General features: G+C 45.1%; 1 protein-coding gene across 10 annotated transcripts in view; it reads left to right on the top strand.

Annotated features, from left to right (window-relative positions):
- The window catches only part of ubr5 (ubiquitin protein ligase E3 component n-recognin 5), a 176,905-nt gene that overhangs the window by 76,486 nt on the left and 79,112 nt on the right, over nucleotides 1-21,307 (top strand). For all 10 annotated transcript variants that reach the window (XM_070888496.1, XM_070888497.1, XM_070888500.1 and 7 more), the window contains 2 exons: nucleotides 6,515-6,669; nucleotides 18,495-18,692. In XM_070888496.1, coding sequence (XP_070744597.1) covers nucleotides 6,515-6,669; nucleotides 18,495-18,692 — 353 coding nt within the window. The remainder of the gene's footprint in view (nucleotides 1-6,514; nucleotides 6,670-18,494; nucleotides 18,693-21,307) is intronic.

Here is a 21,307-nt window from a genome sequence, read left to right as displayed (position 1 = left end):
GTTCTGTTTTGAGCATAGCATAGAAGGGACAAATGTATGCGGTTGGCAGAATCATTATAAAAGGGCTAACGCTTGTTAGTTAATGACATTAGAAAATGTATGAGTAAATTATTTGTGTAATCCTAATGCTATAAAGGAAAATCACTATTGGGCTTTCTGTTATTTTGTGCCTTGCTTTCTGTTTTAAAACTATTGGAGCTTCCTGATGGCTTAATGGATAAATGTACTGTTTCAGTGTAGGGCTGAGCCCTTTCCGTCCTGTTACAATTAAGTGAATCTGTGCAGTATCCCAAGGCCAGGAAGATCAATTGTTCAGTCCCTGGTCTTCATTGTTCTCTGCGTGGGCAGTATTTGGGATGCTAAGATTGTCTTTTGCATCCCTGGAAAAAAGCAGCCAAAATTTCACTTCTGAACACTAGTGATCCCTTCTGGAAAGCATGCATGATGAGTGAGAACAGGAGATGCCCTCTAAATTCAAATTCAAATAACCTATCAACATGCACTGCGTATGCTTAAACATGGCATTTGAAGACTTGGGTAAGGTATTAGAAGACAGTTGACATCCATGGACCTATGTTCCAGCATGCATTGGAACTGTTACATAGGGACATGAGTCAGCCATAGAAACCCTCTGACCGGTTCTGCCATTCAATTAGATATCACTCGATGCACTTATGAACAAAATTCTATTAATCTTGGTCTTAAAATTTTCAATTAATCCAGCTGTACATCCTTTTGGTGGAAGAGAGTTGCAGATCTCCACTTCCCGAAAAGGCACTTCCTGATTTCACTTCTAGATGTCTGAGCTCTAATTTTAAGATTATGCTGCCTTTTTCTAGGTTACTCCACCAGAGAAAATAGTTTCTCTGTATCTAGTCTATTGAACCCCTTAAATCAGATTAAACAGTTCAATTAGATCACCCCTCGATCTACTAAATTCAAGTAAACGCAAGCCACGTTTATGAAACAAGTCCTCATAATTTAACCTCTTCATTCCTGTTATAATTGAAGTGAATCCATGCTGTATCCCAAGGCCGTTATATTTTTCCTGAGGTGGGGTGCCAAAATCTATGTGCATTACTCCACGTGCGGTCTGATTAACGCTCTGTGCAGCTGAAGTATAACTCCCTCCCTTTATATTCCAGCCCCCGAAAGATAAAGGCCTTTTAACTTTTCCATTGGCTTTTTTGATTACTTTTTGTACCTCTGCATTAGCTTGCAGTGATTTGTGTACATGGACACAAAAATCCCTTTGGTTCTCCACAGCTTCGAGTATGTTACCGTTAAGAAAATATTCTGATTTCTCTTTCTTGAATCCAAAGTAGATGACCTCCCTTCCCTACACTGAACTACACCTGCCATAGTTTTGCCCACTCACTTAGTCTATGTCCTGTTGTAACTTCCCTGCTCCCATCTACAGAATTTACTCCGCCTCCTAACTTGGTGTCATGTGCAGGCTTAGATGTACAACACTCTCTTCCTTCATCCATGTCGTTTAATCTAGTCACGAATCAATCCAATAAGGAATTCTGGAGAGTTCTGGCTACCAAATTGAGTAGTTAAGCCAAATAGCATATGTGCTTTTACGGGGATGCTAGATAAGTACATGAGTGTGGCGCCTTGACCTGCGAGGAAACATCAGCCAAGGTCAGGGATATAAGAGGAGGAGCGGCAGCCCTAGAACCAGCGTGGCGCCCCGACTTGTGAGGAAACACCAGCTGCAGGTTGGGGGTATAAGAGGAGGAGCCACTTCAAGATGTAGCACGAGCCATTCCAGGAGGGCGACTGGGTGACATCACCAAAACCCAGGTCGTCGATTGGAGCGTGGGTGGGAACTTCAGCGGGGCCCAGGTGCGGCGAGAGAGCGTGGCAGAGGTGCGGCGAATGACCAGGGCCCAGGAGAGGAGAGAGTTTGGGGCTCAGAAGAAGTGTGGGTCTAGGGGCAGCACGGTCCAGCCCACATTGTCTCTAGGCCCACGCTTCTTTTAGGTTTGTGCAGCAGAGCTGGTCTCCGGTCGTCTTGGTTAATCCTTACTACTGTCAAGCCCGTGTGGTGGCTGGTGTGTACGTTTTATCTAAAAAAAAAATACATTTTTATTAAAAAGTCCACGCACTGGCCTCTTCCATCCTTCAATATGTAGTTCTCGACTTGGAATATCTGGTCCTCATCAAAACACTTGCGAACTCATCCCTTTTTGGTGTGGAAGCAAGTCATCCTCAATATGAGGGACCGCCTAGGGAGAGAAGAAGGAGGAGGCTATGCTGATGGAGTTAAATGAAATAGGGTGGAAGGAGACTCTTGTGAAGCATAAACACTGGCATAGGCCAGTTGGGCTGAATGGCCTGTTTGTGCTATAAATTTTGTGTAATTAGTCAAACGTGAACTGTGCTTCATAAATCCATGTTGACATTTAGTTGATCTTTGATCAGCTAATACTTGTCCAAGTGCTTGGTCCGAGATTGCAATAACTTCCCCACAACTGATAAACTGATGAGTTTGTAGGTACCTGCTTTCTCTGCCTCATCCCTTCTTAAATAATGGGAGTGACATTTGCAATCCAAAAGGCACAATTCATGAATACAGAGAGCTTTGGAAAATTATGACTACTCCATCTGCAGTTTCCTCACCATTTTAAGGGGTATGGTGGTGATTCGGATATTTACTGGACTAATAATCCAGAGAATTAGAGTTGAAATAGCAGTTCGAGAATTTGAATTCATGGAAACAGGAATAGTAAGCCTTTCAGCCCCTTCGAGCCTTTTATGCCATTCAATGAGATCATGGACTAATAATTTTTAATTTTTAAAAAGCTTTTTAAAAATAGCAGCTTGTCCAGTCTGGGCTATGTGATTCCATTCCCATGCCAACGTGATGGACCACTTGAGGGAAATTGAGTCAAAGAAGCCACTGTTCTATCAACTAGGGATGGGTAATAAATGCCGGTTTTCCAGTAATACCCACATCCTGAAAAAGAATAATACTGTGGGGTAGAAACCAACAGGACCTGGAGATTTGTGTATTTTAAGTCCCGTTATTTTCCCCATTATCATTTTTTCCTGTTGCCTTAGATTTTTTATTTAAGTATTCCCTTATTCTCTTACTTTTTGTATCCATTTATTACTTTTTATAGCTTTCCCAATTCACTTTTCCTTACATTTGTGTAAGCCTTTGCTATTAGCTTGATACTTTCTCTCTGCTCCGTTGTTGATCATGATTGCTTAACTACATAAGTGGAGTATGTATTGGTTTTGTACTGTAGTAAATACTACTTTGAATATTTGCATTTAAAGCCATGATTTGTGACTCTCCCTGCTCCCCCTCAAACCTAATATCAAATTGTTGGGAGAGAATAGAAAGTTGCAAGAGTTGCTTTTTGGGAGCGCATATCTTGTGTGGAACCATTGTGATTTTACACTAAATTGAGCGCTTTGAAGTTGAATGGTGACTAATCCACCACTAATGGCATCACACCTAAATCTAGCCCTGTCTTTACTCAACATGATGCACACATTTCCCACCAGGTGTAACTGGAAAATGAACAGAATTGTTTTCCTTTCTCGCCTCTCAAAGGGTGGGGATTTGGTACCACAGGTTCCAGCTGCTTTCCAGTACATTGCTGAAGCCAAAAGCCATGTGTAAGCTTGCTCAATAACTGTTAGAAACATAGAAATTTACAACGCAGAAGGAGGCCATATTGGCCCATTGTGTCTGCGCCAGCCGAAAAAGAGCCACATTGCCCTCGGTCAGCAACCCTGCAGGTTACATATAAGCCTATGAACAATGGTGGATAGGTAAAGAGCATCCGGCTCAACCAGTCTGCCCCACGCAACCGCGATACCCCATGTATTGCAACATTTTACACTCCATCCCGCACGGAGCCAGGTGATCTCCTGGGAGAGGCTAAAACCCAGGCCAATTGGGGAAAAGAAAATCTGGAAAAATTCCTCTCGCGACCCATCCAAGCGATCGAAACCAGTCCAGGAGATCACTTTGGCTGTATTAGATTCCCTGACTGACTTACTTACCATCGTGTCTGCGCCAACTAACAAGAGGTTATCCAGTCTAATCCCACTTACCAGCTCTAGGTCCGTAACCCTGCAGGTTATGGTACTTGGGGTTGTTGATGGAAGGTTTAAAGAGGATTTGAGGGGAAGCTTCTTCACGCAGAGGGTTGTGGGGCTCTGGAGGGTTTCTGCCTCCACCACCATTCCAGGCAGCAAGCTCCAGACCCCCACAACCCTCTGCGTGAAGAAGCTTCCCATCAAATTCCCTCAACCTTCCACCAACCACCCTAAAACCTATGCTTCCTCGTAAATTGCCCCCTCCACCAATGGAAATAGGCCCTTGCTTTCCACTATATCCAGGCCCCTCAAAATTTTATACACCTCCAATGAGGTCTCCCCTCAGCCTCCTCTGTTCCCAAGGAGAACAAACCCAATCTGTCCTCGTAGCTAAGATTCTCCATTCCACGCTCTGCATCCTCTACAGTACAATCACATCCTTCCTATAATACGGCGACCAGAACTGCATGTAGTATTCCAGCTGTGGCGCAACTAGTATATTATACAATTTAAGCATAACCTCCCTGCTCTTGTATTCTATGCCTTGGCCAATAAAGGCAATCATTCTGTATGTCGTCTTAACCACCTTATCCACCTGGCCTACTTTCAGGGATCTGTGGACAAGCACTCCAAGGTACTTTTGTTCATCTACACTTCTAAGTGGCCTACCGTTTAATGTGTATATCCTTCCCAAGTGCATTACCTCACACTTCTCCAAATTAAATTCCACTTGCCACTGTTCTGCCCACCTGACCAGTAGATTGAAATCCTCCTGCAGTCCATGACTTTCCTCTTCATTATTACCCAGACAGCCAATTTCAGTGTCATCTGTAAACTTCTTAATGCTTCCTATATTCAAATTTAGATCATTGATGTATCCCACAAAAAGCAAGGGACCCAGTACTAAACCCTGCGGAACCCCACTGGAAACATCTTCCAGTCACACAAATATCCATCAACCATTACCCTTTGCTTCCTATCTCCAAGCCAATTTTGGATCCAACTTGCTACTTTGCCCTGTATCCCATGGGATTTTACCTTCATGACCAGTCTGCCATGTGGGACCTTATCAAAAGTGTTGCTAAAGTCCACATACATTATATCATACACACTACCCTCACCGACCCTTCTGGTTAACTCTTCGAAAAATTCAATTAGGTTAGTCAAACACAGTATTCCCTTAACAATTCTGTGCTGACTGTCCCTGATTAATCCTTGACTTTGTAAATGTAGATTTATCCTGTCCTTTAGGATTTTTTTCCAATTTTCCCACCACTGAGGTAAGGCTGACATGCCTGTAATTACTTGGTCTATCCCTTTCTCCCTTAAACAAGGATACTACAATAGCAGTCCTCCGCCACCAGGCCCAAATCCAAAGAGGACTGAAAAATGATAGTCAAAGCCCCTGCTATTTCCTCTTTTTTTTGTTTCGCTCAACACGCATTTCATCCGGGCCTGGGGAACTTAACCACTTTCAAAGCTGCTAAACCTCAATACCTCCTCTCTCTCTCTCTCTCTGTTTATTTCATCCAGAGTTTCACACTCGTCTTCTAACAGTATCTACATTGTTTTCACAAAGGAAAGGGGCAGACGCATTAAGAAGCATTCCCACATCTTCCGCCTCCACACACACATTACCCTCATGGTCTCCAATAGGCCCTACCCTTTCTTTAGTTATCCTCTTGCTCTTAAAATATTTATAGAATATCTTTGGATTTTCCTTGATTTTACTTGCCAAGAATTTTTTATGCTCTCTTAGCACTCCTAATATCCTTTTTAATTTCACCTCTGAACTTCCTATATTCCTCCAGAGATTCTACAGTATTTAGCTGTCGATATATGACATAAGCTTCCCTTTTTTTCTTTATCCTCCCTGTAAGTTCCTAGACATCCACGGGGCGCTCGAATTGTTATTCCCACCCTTTTTCTTTAAGAGCACATGTTTGTCCTGAGCCCTCCGGATCTCCTCCTTGAATGCCTCCCACTGTTCCGACACTGATTTACCTTCAAGTAGCTGTTTCCTGTCCACTGGCCAAATCACTTCTCAATTTAGCAAAGTTAGCTTTTCCCCAATTTGGGACTTTTATTGTCGTCTATCCTTGTCCTTATCCATAACTACCTTGAATCTGACTAAATTATGGTCACTGGCACCCAAGTGCTCTCCCACTGATGCCCCTTCCACCTGCCCAGCTTCATTCCCCAAAACTAAATCCAGAACTGCCCCCTCCTGCGTTGGACTTGTTGGATACGGACAGGTTGATTGAAAATTTGTTGCTTGGGGATGTTGATTCTTCAATTAAAGATTATGATTAAAATGCAAACACTAATTATTTAACAGCATATAATTTGGGCCTGTTATTAGTTGACCTAATTGTGATAAATTCATATAATAGATGGTCACCTAATTAAAAAGTGTGTGATTTAACAATATCTATTGTGACTACCCTACTAGGTGTTCATACTGTGCTGAAGACGGGTAGCTGGGTACGCTACTGTATCTTTGACCTAGCTACAGGAAAAGCTGAACAGGAACATAACTTTCCTACAAGCTGTGTTGCTTTCCTTGGCCAGAATGAACGCAATGTGGCAATTTACACAGCTGGACAGGTATGTAGTGTTTTAATTTGCTACCACGTCACAGAATTTAGCATAACCATTAGTTAGGATGGTGGTTATTACTGGACGAATAAGCCACCGGCTATGCAGTTAGATCCACCGTGGTAAGTTGTGAAATTGAATTCAATAGAGCTGGTCATTTTTGGACAGGCCCTGGAAGATAACAATAAAAGTGCCCGGATTGTCGTTAAAAACTCAATTGTCTCATGATCACTTTCGGAGAAAGGAGTCTACTACTCCTACTTGGTAAAGCATACATGTGATTTTAGTCCTATGCTATGTAGGCGCTTAATGGGCTTGGGGCAACTTGAAATAGATAATAAATGTAGCTTTGCCGGTGTCCGAGGAATTTGGAAAGGGAGTGTGCCAGTTGTCGTGGTCCATGTCGGAGCAAATGACATGGGTAGGAACAAGGAGGAGGTCCTGCTGAGAGAATAGTAAAAGTTAGGAACTAAGTTTAAAAAGCAGGACCTAGAGGGAAATAATCTGGATTATTGCCTGAGCCATGTGCAAGTGGTAGCAAGTTCCATGCTCTTAAACTGTCTGTACAGCAATGCATACAGTGTATGTAATAAAACAGGAACTGGAAGCAATAATATGTTGTGAGGAACCAGACGTAGTAGGGATTACTGAGACATGGCTACAGAACAATCAGGACTGTGAATTAAATATTGCAAGATATAACCTATTTAGAAAAGTTAGTGGGATGGGGGGAGGGAAAGGGAGGTGGAGTAGCTATACTTGGGGACAACAGAATGGCAGTAGAAAAATGTGACGCAGCTATCAGCAAAACAAATAGAATCCTTGTGGATAGAGATAGATAAATTATCAATCACACTAATAGGGGTAGTCCACAGACCACCTAATAGTGGAAGGGAGGTGGAGGAAGAAATAAGCAAACAAATATTAAATGTAGAATAATCATGGGGATTTCGACTACCCTACTATTAATTGGCCAGAAGAGGTAGGTAAAGGGGATATGGAATGGTGTTACTACAATGTATACAGGACTCCTTTCTAACCCAATATGCAAGAGCCTGACGAGGGAAGATTTGCTACTGGATCTAGTAATGGGGAATGAACCAGAGCAGATAAGAGAAGTAAAATAATGGAACATCGAGTCAAAAGTGACCGTAATATAACATACTTTAAGATAATAATTGAGAAGGACGTAAGTATGACAAAGATCAGAGTAATAGATTGGAAAAAAGCTGGTTTTGAGGGGCTAAGCATAGAACTTTGGAAAATAAAGTGGACATCAATATTGGCAAACAATGATGTAGAACAGCAAAGGGAAACGTTTAAAACAGTGTTCAGCAGAGTCCTGGAAAAAAACATTCCACAAAAAAACGTGAACAAGATAAACACTAATGAGACACCATGGATGAGGAAAAATTAAGAGGCATACACTAAATGCATGGACAGCAGGGGCGAGCACGACAAGGGAGGATACGAAGAGATTAAAGTCAAAAAAACAATTAGAAAGGCAAAGAGGAGCTACGAAATTAAATTATCAAGGAGCGTAAAACATTCTGGAGGCACATAAATAATTAAGAAAAGGAAAGTTGGGATGCGAATAAGGCCACAAAGGAATGGACGGGATAATATCACAGGCAGCGATAGAGAAATAGCAGAAATATTAAACAATGACTGCTTCAGTATGTACCAGGGAGACAATTCAGGTGGAGGTGACTGGATTTAAAATAAAAAAAAGAAGAAATATTAAATAAGCTAATCAAACTCAGGATAAAACCCCTGGTCCAGATGGATAACATCTATGCATTTTAAAAGAATCTCCATCATCATAGGCAGTCCCTCGGAATCGAGGAAGACTTGCTTCCACTCCTGAAGTGGTTCTTTGATGGTAGAACAGTCCAATACGAGAGCCACAGACTTTGGCACAGGTGGAACAGATAGTCGTTGAGGGAAGGGGTGGGTGGGACTGGTTTGCCGCACGCTCTTTCCGCTGCCTGCACTTGATTTCTGCACGCTCTCGCCGTTGAGACTCGAGGTGCTCAGCACCCTCCCGGATGCACTTTCTCCATTTAGGGCGGTCTTTGGCCAGCGACTCTCAGATGTCAGTGGGGATGTCGCACTTTATCAGGGAGGTTTTGAGGGTGTCCTTGTAGCGTTTCCACTGCCCATCTTTGGCTCGTTTGCCGTGAAGGAGCTCCGCGTAGAGCACTTGCTTTGAAAGTCTTGTGTCTGGCATGTGATCTATGTGGCATGCGAACTATGTGGCCTGCCCAGCAAGAGCTGATCGAGTGTGGTCAGTGCTTCAATGCTGGGGATGTTGGCCTGGATGAGGACGCTGATGTTGGTGCGCCTGTCCTCCCAGGGGATTTGTTGGATCTTGCTGAGACATCGTTGGTGATATTTTGGAAGAGATGGCAGCGGCACTACTACACACATTTAATAATTCGTTAGAAACAGGTGTAGTGCCAGATGACTGGTGGATAGCTAATGTAATACCTATATTTAAGAAGGGAGATCGAACATGTCCAGGACATCGGTGGTAGGAAAAATAATGGAATCCTTACCAAGGGGAAAATAGATTTTAGAAACCAAAAATATAATAATGAATAGTCAGCATGGATTTCAAAAAGGAAAGTCTTGCTTGACCAACATCATTGAATTTTTTGAAGAAATGCAGGTTGGACCTCTGGTCCGGAAACATCCGTGGTTTGGCATTAGTTGGGCCTGAGGGAGAGGAGGATTTATACGCCGTTGTAGGCAACGACCCGTAAATGTTCTGTGCTGTGCAGAAAGCCACTGTGCAGCATTTAGTCATTGTCTGGAGACATTACTTTTTTTTAAAAAACGGACCAAAACCAGCGTGTTGACCACTGCTGGGAATGGCTGTCAGTCCGTGAATGTGTGTGGTGATTGGCTGGAGCGGCAGTCAGTCAGTGAGCGGGTGCTGAGGGAGCTGCCCACAGGCTGCCAGTACACACGCACACATAGGAGCCTGGGTGCTGTCGAAGGGCTCGGCTAGGCATGACCTCTCGTGGTCCGGAAAATTATCCTTCAGGTCAGGTCCCAAGAGTGCCGGACCACAGAAGTCCAACCTGTAATTGTAGACGAGGGTGATGCAGTAATGTTCATCTAGACTTTCAAAAGGCCTTCGATAAGGGACCACATAATAGGCTAATGAATGAGGTCAGGGAATGCTGAGTTAAGGGACATGTGGCAGAATGGATAGCTAGCTGGTTAAGGCAGAAAGCTGAGAGTAAGGGAGTAGAGATAAAGGGTAGCTATTCAGAGTGGCAGAAGGTGGGAAGTGGTGTTTTATAAGGAGCAGTGCCAGGACCTATGTTGTTTACAATTTATTTTAATGATTTAGATGTTTGAATCAAAAACGCAATTTCTAAATTTGCAGATAACATCAAATTGGGGTGGGATAGTCAATGTTGACGATTGCAAAAAATTACAAAAAGACATGAATAAACTTGCAGAATGGTCGTATAAGGCGTTAACAATTTGGTAAGAAACATAGGGAGGTCACACATTAAAATAAAAATCTAAATGGGGTACAATGAATTCAAATACACATCACAAAGTATCGGCATGGGTTATTATTTTGAAGAGGAGCAGGGGAGTTATCCCTGGTATCCTGGCCAATATTTATCCTTCAATCACCATAACAAAAACGCATTGGATATTATTATTGCTGTTTGTGGGAGCTTGCTGTGTACAAATTGGCTGTCGTGTTTCCCACATTACAAGAGTGATGAGAATGTGGAACTCGCTACCACAGGGAGTGGTTGAAGTAAATAATTTAGATGCATTTAAGAGGAGGCTAGATAAGCATATGAGAGAGAAGGGAATAGAGGGTTATGCTGGTAGTTAGATGAGGAAAGATGGGAGAAGGCTCGAGTGCAGCATAAAGTACTTCAATGGCTGGGGTAAAGCGCTTTGAGACGTCTGGTGGTCGTGAAAGGTGCTATGTAAATGCAAGTCTTTCAATTGCAATAAAAACAAGTACTAGGCTTTATTTCTTGAGGGGGAAAAAATTGAAAGGTAGAGAAGTTACGGTAAACTTGTATTGAACCTTGGTTAGATGACACTGGAGTATTGCGTACAAATATGGTCGCCATATTATAAAAAGAATATAGAGGCACTGGAGAGGGTGCAAAATAGATTTACAAGGATGATGCCAGAAATGCGAGGATATACCTATCGGGAAAGGATGAACAGGCTGGGTCTCTTTTTTTTTTTCTTTTGAAAAGAGAAGGCTGAGGGGTGACCTAATAGAGGGCATTAAAATTATGAACAGTTTTGATAGAGCAAATACAGACAGTGTTTCCATTGGGGAAGAGCAAAACTTAGAGGCCATCAATATAAGATAGCTGCCAAGGAATCAAATAAGAATTCCGAAGTAACTTCTTTACCCAGAGAGTTGTGAGAATGTGGAACTTGCTACCACAGGGAATGGTTGAAGTGAATAGCTTAGATAATTTAAGGGGAGGCTAGATAAGGGCGGATATGCTGATAGATGAGGAAAGACGGAGGAGGCTCGAGTGGAGCATAAATGCTAGCATGGACTAATTGGGCTGAATGACCTGTTTCTGTGCTGTATATCCAATGTAAGTGTCATCCATGAACAAAATATCAATAAAAATTTGGATTATGCATTTTCTTCCTCACTTGATCAGTCTCTGCATATCATTTATTTGCTGGAAATTGTTGTCCTGGCATTGTCCTTTTCTGAGAAATCTTTGCCCTAGTGTTGGCATTTTTGAGATGATTTTCCAATACTTCATTAATACCCCTTCCCAATGTCAAATCAAAGACCAAGTCCCTTATATTACAACAGTGACTACACGTAATAAAAATATATACTTCATTGGCTGGAAAGCACTTTGGGATGTCTGGTGGTCGTGAAAGGGGCTATAAAAATGCACGTCTTTTATAGTCAGACTATGGTACCTACTTTTTTGCTAAAGAAGTTTCTTCTGAATTCCCTGAACTATAAGGGGCTAAAGCAGGCACGATAGACACCTTGACCTCCAGTCAATTAGAGCAGAGTAGTGAAATTCAATTAGCACAAAGTGAGAAAATCATGCAATGTTTTAGGTGAGGAAGTTGGATCATTTTTCTTTTAAGTATCTCAAAGATTTGGTGCCACATGGCTGGGATCATTTCACAATTGGTAAGACATTAATCAAATTAAACATTATTTTTCCCTATTACTGTGTCTCTCCCAGGAGATTACATGGCTGCAGGGGTGTGTGAGGGGGGAATGGAAAGAGTGGTTAGCCATGATGGTCGACCCATCGTGATGTGGTGTAGGCCTGATGGACCAACTAATCTTTTCTGCACGTCATTTTTGTTTTCTTTTATTCGTTCCTGGGATGTGGGTGTTGCTGGCAAGGCCAGCATTTATTGCCCATCCCTAATTGTGCTTGAGAAAGTGGTGGTGAGCTGCTGCTTTGAACTGCTGCAGTCTGTGTGGTGAAGGTACACCTGCAGTGCTATTGGGGAGGGAGTTCCAGGATTTTGTCTTAGCGGTGATGAAGGCACGGTGATGTATTTCCAAGCCAGGATGGTGTGTAACTTGATGGGGAACTTGCAGGTGATGGTGTTTTCCTGCTGCCCTTGTCCTTCTAGGTGGTAGAGGCTGCTGAAGGAACCTTGGCAAGTTGTTGTAATGCATCTTGTAGATGGTACACACTGCAGCCACGGGTGCAGGGTGTGAATGTTTTAAGGTGATGGATAGGGTGCCAATCAAGTGGGCTGCTTTGTCCTGGAGCTTCTAGAGTGTTACTAGAGCTGCACTCATTCAGGCAAGTGGAGAGTATTCCACTTGTGCCTTGTCGATGATGTAAAGGCTTTGGGGGAGTTAAGAGGGAGACACTTGCTGCAGAATACCCAGCTTCTTATCTGCTTTTGCAGCCACAGTTTTTATGTAGCTGGTCCAGTTAAGTTTTTGGTCAATGATGAACCCCCCCCCCCCCCCCCCAGGTTGTTGATGGTGAGGGATTTGGCGATGGTAATGGGGCAGTGGTTAGACTCTTCCCTTGTTGGAGATGGTCATTGCCTGACACTTGTGTTGCGCAAGTGTTACTTGCCACTTATCAACCCAAGCCTGAATGTTGACTAGGTCTTGCTGCATGCGGGCATGGACTGCTTCATTATCTCGAGTTGCGAATGGAACTAAACACTGCAATCATCACCCACTTCTGACTTTGAGGAAAAGTCATTGATGAATTAGCTGAAGATGCTTAGGCCTAGGACATTGCCCTGTGGAACTCCTCATTGAACAAGGGTTAATCCCCTGGCTTGATGGTAATGGTAGAGTGAGGGATACGCCGAGCCATGAGGTTACAGATTGTGATGGAGTACAGTTCTGCTGCTGATGGCTCACATTGCCTCATGGATGCCCAGTTTTGAGCTGATAGATCTGTTCTGAATCTATCCTATTTAGCATGGTGGTAGTGCCACATGTGGTCCATGCTTCTGAACCAAAGAGGAGGGTGGGTATTACTACAGCCATGAGCTTGGTGGCAGTTTTGAGGGCCTGGTCTTCAAACACTCTTCCTCAGGCGGCCGAAGGCTGCACTGGCACACTGGAGGTGGTTTTGGATCTTATCGTCAATGCCTGCTCTTGATGGGAGGATCCCAAGATACGGGAAGTGGTCCACGTTGTCCAGGGCTGCGCTGTGGATCTTGATGACTGGGGGACAGTGCTGAGCGGCGAGGACAGGCAGATGGAGAACCTTAGTCTTGCTGATGTTTAGTGTAAGGCCTATGCTTTCGTATGTCTCAGAAACATGGACCATGTACAGTAGACACCAAGTCACTGGAGAAATGCCACCAACGATGTCTCCGCAAGATCCTACAAATCCCCTGGGAGGACAGATGCACCAATATTAGCGTGCTCGACCAGGCCAGCATCGAAGCACTGACCACACTTGTTCAGCTTCGTTGGACAGGCCACATAGTTCGCATGCCAGACACTAGACTCCCAAAGCAAGCGCTCTACTCTGAACTCCTTCGCGGCAAACGAGCCAAAGGTGGGCAGAGGAAACATTAAAAGGACATCCTCGAAGCCTCCCTGAGAGAGTGCAACATCCCTACTGACACCTGGGAGACCCTGGCTAAAGACCACCCTAAGTGGAGGAAGTGCATCTGGGAGGGCGCTGAGCACCTCGAGTCTCATCACTGAGAGCATGCAGAAATCAAGTGCAGGCAGCAGAAAGAGTGTACAGCAAACCAGTCCCACCCACCTCTTCCCTCAACAACAGTCTGTCCCACCTGTGACAGAGACTGTGGTTCTCAATATTGGACTGTACAGCCTCCTAAGAACTCGGAGTGGACGCAAGTCTTCCTCAATTGCGAGAGACTGCCTCTGATTGCCACACAACACGATGGTGTCCTCACTGTGAAGACGGGCCTTCGTCTCCACAAGGACTGTGCGGAGATCACTGCTATCAATGCTGTCTTGGACTGATGCATTGGCGACAGGTAGATTGGTAAGGACAAGATCAAGTAGATTTTTCCCATGCGTTGGTTCTCTCACTGCAGGACCAGTCTGGCAGCTGTGTCCTTCAGGACTTGGCCAGCTCGGTCAGTATTGGTGCTACTGAGCCACTATTGGTGATGGACATTGAATTCCCCCCACCAGAGTACATTCTGTGCCTTTGCTATGCTCAGTGCTTCTTCCAAGTGGTGTTCAACCTGGAATACTGATTCACCAGCTGAGGGGAGAGCATTAGTTGGTAATCTGCAGGTTTCCTTGCCCATGCGTGACCTAAAGACATGACTGGAGTCAATATTGAGGACTTCCAGGGCCATTCCCTCGTGTATACCTCTACCGCCACCTCAGGAAATACCCAGGGATGGTGATGGAGGAGTCTGGGACATTGGCTAAAAGGAATAATTGTGTGAGTATCTCTCTTGTCAGGCTGTTGCTTGACTAGTCCGTGTGACTGTTGTCCCAATTTGGACCCAAGTCCTCGGATGTTAGTGAGGAGGACTTTGCAGCTTCAACTGGGCTGGGTGTGCTGTTGTCGTGTCTGAAGTAGGTGCTGATTCAATGGTGGGTGATTCTTCGTTTTATTATTGTTTTCTGCAGTAGTTTGTTACAACTGAGTGGTTTGCTGGGCCATTTCAGAAGGCAGTTAAGAGTCAGCCACATTGCTGTGGGTCTGGAATCACACACAGGCCAAACATTAGTGAGCCAGATGGGTTTTTAATGACAATCTAATCATTTCAGGATCACCATTACCGATTCGAGCTTTTTATTCCAAATTTATTTATTTAACTGAATACCGTGGTGCGATTTGAGCTCCCGTCTCTGGATCATTAGTCCAGGCCTCTGGATTACTAGTTCAGTAACATAAGCACTATGCTACTGTTCTGGATGCATGTTTGCATTCTAGGGTTTGTCAAAAGTCTCGAGAGGTAGCTGTTTTTTTAAAATTAATTTACTGGATGTGGGGATCACTTGCAAGGCCAGCATTTATTGTCCATCCCTAATTGCTCTTGAGAAGGTCTGTTGAGCCACCTTTTTGAATCGCTGCAGTCCTTGTGGTGAAGGTACTCCTGTTAGGGAGGGAGTTCCAGGATTTTGACCCAGTGATGATGAAGGAAGAGCGATATGACTTGGGGATGCTGGTGTTCCCATGCACCTGTTGCCCGTGTCCTGATGAAGGTCATGGGTTTGCGAGATGCTGCTAAAGAAGTCATGGCGATTTGATGCAGTGCATTTTGTCAATGGTTCACATTGCAGCCACGTTGCAGGGAATGAATGTTTAAGATAGTTTTTGGTGTGCTGATCAAGCGGGCTGCTTTGTCCTGGATGGTGTCAAGCTGCTTGTGTTGTTGGACCTGCACTCAACCAGGTCTAAGAGGAGAGTATTCCATCATACTCCTGACTAGTGCTTTGTAGATAGTGGAAAAGAGTCGGGAGGTGCGTCACTCTCCATAGAATACAGTTACAAAGTTTATTCTAGTAATAGTATATTGGACAATGGGACAAGTCCAGATAATCTGAAAATTTACATTCCTACTTGTTTAGTCCCCATGACCATAAAGTATATTTAGCTGATGTGCAGAGAACATCAGAAAGCTGAGGATTGCACCAGTCTGCAGAGTTGTTAGTGCAAAATTTAAGCTGTGCAGTTGTTTAGCCAATTTAGATAATCGGTTCAAGTTGTAACTTGTGTTCATCCCTGATGAGTAGTACTTCTAGAGAATGTCTTAACTAATGCTACTTGTTCGTTGGCCACCCTTGGACCAAATGTTGAGGTCCTCTGAAACTTTTGTTTTTGATGCACTTGGTGTTTCCAGTGTTTTGATGTTGAAGATATTCAGTTCAAATATCCAGTGCAGCTGGCCTTAATAGTGTTACTTTGTGCAGTATTTTGGTGTATTGCTATTTTGCATGTGCAGGATGAAAGAACGAAGGTTAGATTCCTGACTGTGCATAAGGAGCAAAATTTTTTGTTTTGAATTTTTATTTTTGGTGACAAAAGGTCAATTTCCATACACCAAGCTATTGTCCTTGATCATCTAGTTTTGTTCCTGTTTCTCATCTACATGCTGTCCATCGGTGACATCATCCAAAGACCTGACGACAGGTTCTTCTTCAGCAGTCCCTCGAATCGAGGATGACTTGCTTCCATGCCAAAAAGTCATGAGTTCACAGGTGTTTCAATGAAGGACCTAATATTCCAGGACCCGAACTGCATATTGAAGGGTGGAAGATGCCTGTGCGTGGATTTTTTTAATGTGTGATGGCTGTTGCACACCAGGCACCTCACGGGCTTGACCGAGCTTGGTCTTGGTCCAGTGGCAAGAATTAACCAAAATGACTGGAGACCAGCTCTGCTGCACGGACCTAGTGTGTGCACACAACGCAGTGTGGGCTGGCCTGTGCTGCCCCTGGGTCCACACCTCTTCTGGGTCCCGAACTCGCGCCTCTCCTGGGTCCCTGATCACGTCATTCTGCAATCTCTCGTCGCTCCTGCGCCCCAACCTGCCACTGGTGTTCTCACGCAGGTCGGGGCTGCCACGACAGGTTCTACATCTACGCTGACACCACCCAGTTTGACGACATCACTGCCTCTCTCGGCCCATCCACTGCCTCTGCGTTATGATTGCTTGTCCAACATCCAGTCCTGGATGAGCCACAATTTCCTCCAATTAAACATTGGGAAGACCCAAGCCATTGCCTTTGCACCCCACTGCAAATTTTGTTCCCATGCCACTGATTCCAATCCTCTCCTTGGCCATTGTATAAGACAGAACCAGACTGTTCACAACTTTTGAATCCTATTTGAGCCAGGACTGAGCTTCTGACCCCATATCCTCTCCATGACAAAAACTGCCTACTTCCACTTCTAATATCTTCCATCTCCATCCTCTTCTCTGTTTATCTGCTGCTGAAACCTTCATTCATATTTTAGTTGCTTTCACACTTGACTATTCCGATGCTCTCCTGGCCAGCCTCCCATCTTCCACCTTTGATAAATTTTAACATCTAAAACTCTGCCCGTATTCTAATCTGCACCAAGTTCTGTTCACTCATCACCCCTGTGCTTGCTGACCTACATTGCCTCCAGGTACACCAAAACCACAATTCTAAAACTCTGATCCTCGTGTTCAAATTGTTCCATGGTCTCACCCATCCCCTATCTCTAACTTCCTTCAGCCATACAGCCCTCTGAGAACTCTGCATTCCTCCAACTCTGGTCTCTTGTGCATTCCCCACTCTCTGTGCTTTCAGCTGCCTGGACCCTAAACTTTGGAATTCCTGAACCTTTCCACTTCTCCACATTTCTCTCAAGATGCTCCTTAAAACCTACCTCTTTGTCCAAACATTGTCACATTTCCTAATATCTCGTCCTTTGGCTCAGTGTTAGTGTTTGTCTCACACTCCTGTGACGCCCCTTGGGATGTTTCCCGATGTTAAAGGCACTATAAATGCAAGCTGTTGTGTGCATTATGTTGCTGCTGTTAAAATCAATGTTTCATTCTCCACTCAAAGATGTGGTTTGATTAGCAGGATGGAAGGTCACTGCTATATTTGCAGTAGGAAATTAATATTTTCTTATAGCCAATTGTTAAAAATATAGTGCCTTTCATTTCAATTTTTTAAATTTTAGACTTGGTAGAATTAGGACTATTGTTTGGTGGATGGCAATGAATCGAGTGTTGTGCATTTTTTTTAGTATGGATCTAAAGGTTGCTTAACAGAACCATTTATTGCGTAGAGGCTCCACCTACATTATGACAGTTGACATGGCAGGTTGAATGGCAAATGTTGACCAAACAATTTACAATGGAAAATGTTGACAGAAATATGTGACCACAAATTTATATTAGTGGATAGGAAGTATGGGTGTCCTAGTCACAGTTAGTACGGTTGACCTTTTAGTCAAGATTTTTTAAATGTTTTAATGGCAAGTTAAATTCTTAACATGCTGTTTCCTTTGAGGGAAATGTCATTATTTTCTTGGTGTGAGCATGGCAAATGATTACTGAAATTCTTTGAATAGCAAATTTCATCTGAAGAGTCTGGGTAATTTTGTTAAGTAAGGTTGTACTGTGAATGAGTCTCTGGCATTTTGATCATGTGCTCTCACAGTTGGTGTGACACAAGATCAGATAACTGAATAACTAGTTATCTTTTCCATCAACTATTTGACCCATCTTTGTATTTTGCAGCTAGCTATGTTTGTGATGAGGGCAGTTCACAACTATGAATAACCTACGAATTATGTGAAATCTAGGGAAATTTGTGCAGACAATGTTTAGCATATTCAAGAATACATTTTTCTGATGGCTTATTTTTATTTTTATATTTCTAGGAATCTCCCATCATCCTCAGGGATGGAAATGGCACAATTTATCCAATGGCTAAAGATTGTATGGGTGGAATCCGTGATCCTGACTGGTTAGATCTCCCACCAATTACTAGCCTTGGAATGGGTATCCATTCTTTGACAAATCTTCCTGCAAATTCATCCATTAAGAAGAAAGCAGCTGTCATAGTAATGGCTGTAGAGGTAGGTTGATTGACATAATAAATTTAGTTTTATAGGAGCTTTGGATTAATCACTACTATATTAATGTATTAAATATTCATCAGTAAAACACAGAAAACATGTTCTTTGAACATAACAGACCAAGTTTAATTTTTGGCTGAATCAATGTTGGAGGGCGAGGGATAGTCAGACTAGGCCATGTGGATGTAATTCAGTAATTTTAGTCATCATTCTGTCCTTGGTTTTATGTATGATACTTTTGATCCATCATTTATAGTTAAATAGCAAAACTGGGGTAAATTTGGGAAGGAGAGCAGTAGTTAGTTGGAACAGAGGAGTTTATTTGCTACACAGGCGGATGAGCAGGGAAATGCAAAATTGAGACACAACGACTGGTGGGAGGATGTAATAAGAATGTGACAAGTTTACATAATGCAATTTCCACTATTAATGTGGACATAACGGCCCAAGTTTCCGCCCTCTGTAAAAACATAAGGTGCAACGACTTTCTGGAATAAAAAAGGTGCCGAAAACTTACCTTGTGATTCTCCGAGCTCCTCAGGACATCTTCGGGCTCGGCGTGGCGCAGCAGAAGGGGTCGGGGGCGGAGCCATGTCCCGGCGTTGAAAACAGTGGCGGGACCTCTGCACATGTGCGCTAGAGTGAGCGTGCATGTGCAGTAGCTCCTCGCAGCCAGAATCTGTGCAGGCTGTGTGGGAGGGGCCCGAAGAACACCATCCCTAACCCTAGCCTTGGCCGAATGGGCTCCCCGGGCATTGAAGATCGGGACTTGGGCTGTCCTCCCGTTCCGCTCCCTCCCTCTCTCCCGTTCAGCTCCCCCCACCTCCCTCCCTCCCCGTTCAGCCTCCCACCCTCCCATTCAGCTCCCCCCTCCCTGCTGTTCAGCTCCCCTCCCTCACTCTCTCCCGTTCAGCGCCCCCCCCCCCCTCCCCACCGGTTCAACTCCCCACACCTCCTCCCGTGCAGCCTCCCTCCCTCCCGTTCACCACCAACCCCCCCCTCCCCACACCTACCTCCCGTTCAGCTTCCTCCTCCCGTTCAACCCCCCCCCCCCATCCTCGCTCTCTGGCACCCCTCTCCTCCCTTCCTCCCTTCCTCCCTCCCTCCCTCCCTCTCTGGTTCTTTTCCCCCCCTCCCCCCACTCCCGCCCTCTCTGGTTCTCCCCCACTCCCTCCTTCTCTGGTCCGGACCCGTCCCCCCCACTCGCTCACTCCCTCTCTCCACTCCCCCACTCCCTTTCCCCTCCCCCCCCCCCCCCCCCCAACTCACTCCCCCTCTTCTCTCTTCCCCCCCCCCCAACACCTTTCTTTCTCACCCCCCCCCCCCCCCCCAACACCTTTCTTTCTCCAGCCCTACACCTTTGTCACCCCGACCTCTTTCTCCCCCCCCCCCAACTCCCTTTCTCTTCTCCTCCCCCCACCCCCCCCAACTGCCTCTCCCCCCACCCCCCCCAACTGCCTCTCCCCCCACCCCCCCCCAACTGCCTCTCCCCCCACCCCCCCCCAACTGCCTCTCCCCCCACCCCCCCCCCCCAACTGCCTCTCCCCCCACCCCCCCAACTGCCTCTCCTCCCACCCCCCCCCAACTCCCTTCCTCCTCCTCCTCCTCCCACCCCCCCACTCCCTTCCTCCTCCTCCCACTCCCTTCCTCCTCCTCCTCCCACTCCCTTCCTCCTCCTCCTCCCACTCCCTTCCTCCTCCTCCTCCCACTCCCTTCCTCCTCCTCCTCCTTCCACTCCCTTCCTCCTCCTCCTCCTTCCACTCCTTTCCTCCTCCTCCTCCTCCCACTCCCTTCCTCCTCCTCCTCCTCCCACTCCCTTCCTCCTCCTCCTCCTCCCACTCCCTTCCTCCTCCTCCTCCTCCCACTCCCTTCCTCCTCCTCCTCCTCCCACTCCCTTCTTCCTCCTCCCTCCTCCTCCTCTTCCTCTTCTTCCTCTTCCTCTTCCTTCCCCCCCCCCCCCCCATCCCTCCTCCTTCTCCCCACACCCCACCACCACTCCCTTCCACAACCCCCACCCCCCCATCCCTCCTCCTTCTCCCCACACCCCACCACCACTCCCTCCTCCCCACTCTTTCCCCCCCCCCCCACCTTCCTCCCACTCACACACTCCCCTCGCTGTCAGAAACATACTGGGGGGCCCCATCCCAGCACGCTACTGGAGGGTTCCCAGTGCTGCAGTAGGTGAGTAGAAGTTTAATTTTTGATGATTTTTTATTTTATTTATTTTTCATCGGTTGATTTATTGATTTATCATTTATTATTGATGGCTCTTTAAAAGTGTAGTGTTTGTTTGTAAACTTCCCTCCCCCCCACCCCCCCCCACCAAATCTCTCATTCCCTATGCCTGATTTATAAGTGTAGGCAAGGTTTTTCTGAGCATACAAAAATCTACACTTATTCCAAACTAACTTAGAATGGAGTAAGTTTTCGCTGCCTAAACTTGCAAAACAGGCGTAAGTGGCTGGACATGCCCCCTTTTTGAAAAAAACCTTCTAAAACGAAACTATTCTTACTCACTAGAATTGGAGCAAACTAAATGCCGAGAATTGCAATTTCTAAGATATTCCATTCTAAGCTAGTTGCTCCAAAAAAATAGGAGCAACTTGAGCCCAACA

This window comes from Pristiophorus japonicus, chromosome 1 (assembly GCF_044704955.1).
Source record: "Pristiophorus japonicus isolate sPriJap1 chromosome 1, sPriJap1.hap1, whole genome shotgun sequence".
In the NCBI taxonomy this organism is placed as follows: domain Eukaryota; kingdom Metazoa; phylum Chordata; class Chondrichthyes; family Pristiophoridae; genus Pristiophorus; species Pristiophorus japonicus.
Note: the sequence above shows the minus strand (reverse complement) of the source record. Positions and strands in the feature narration are given on the sequence as shown.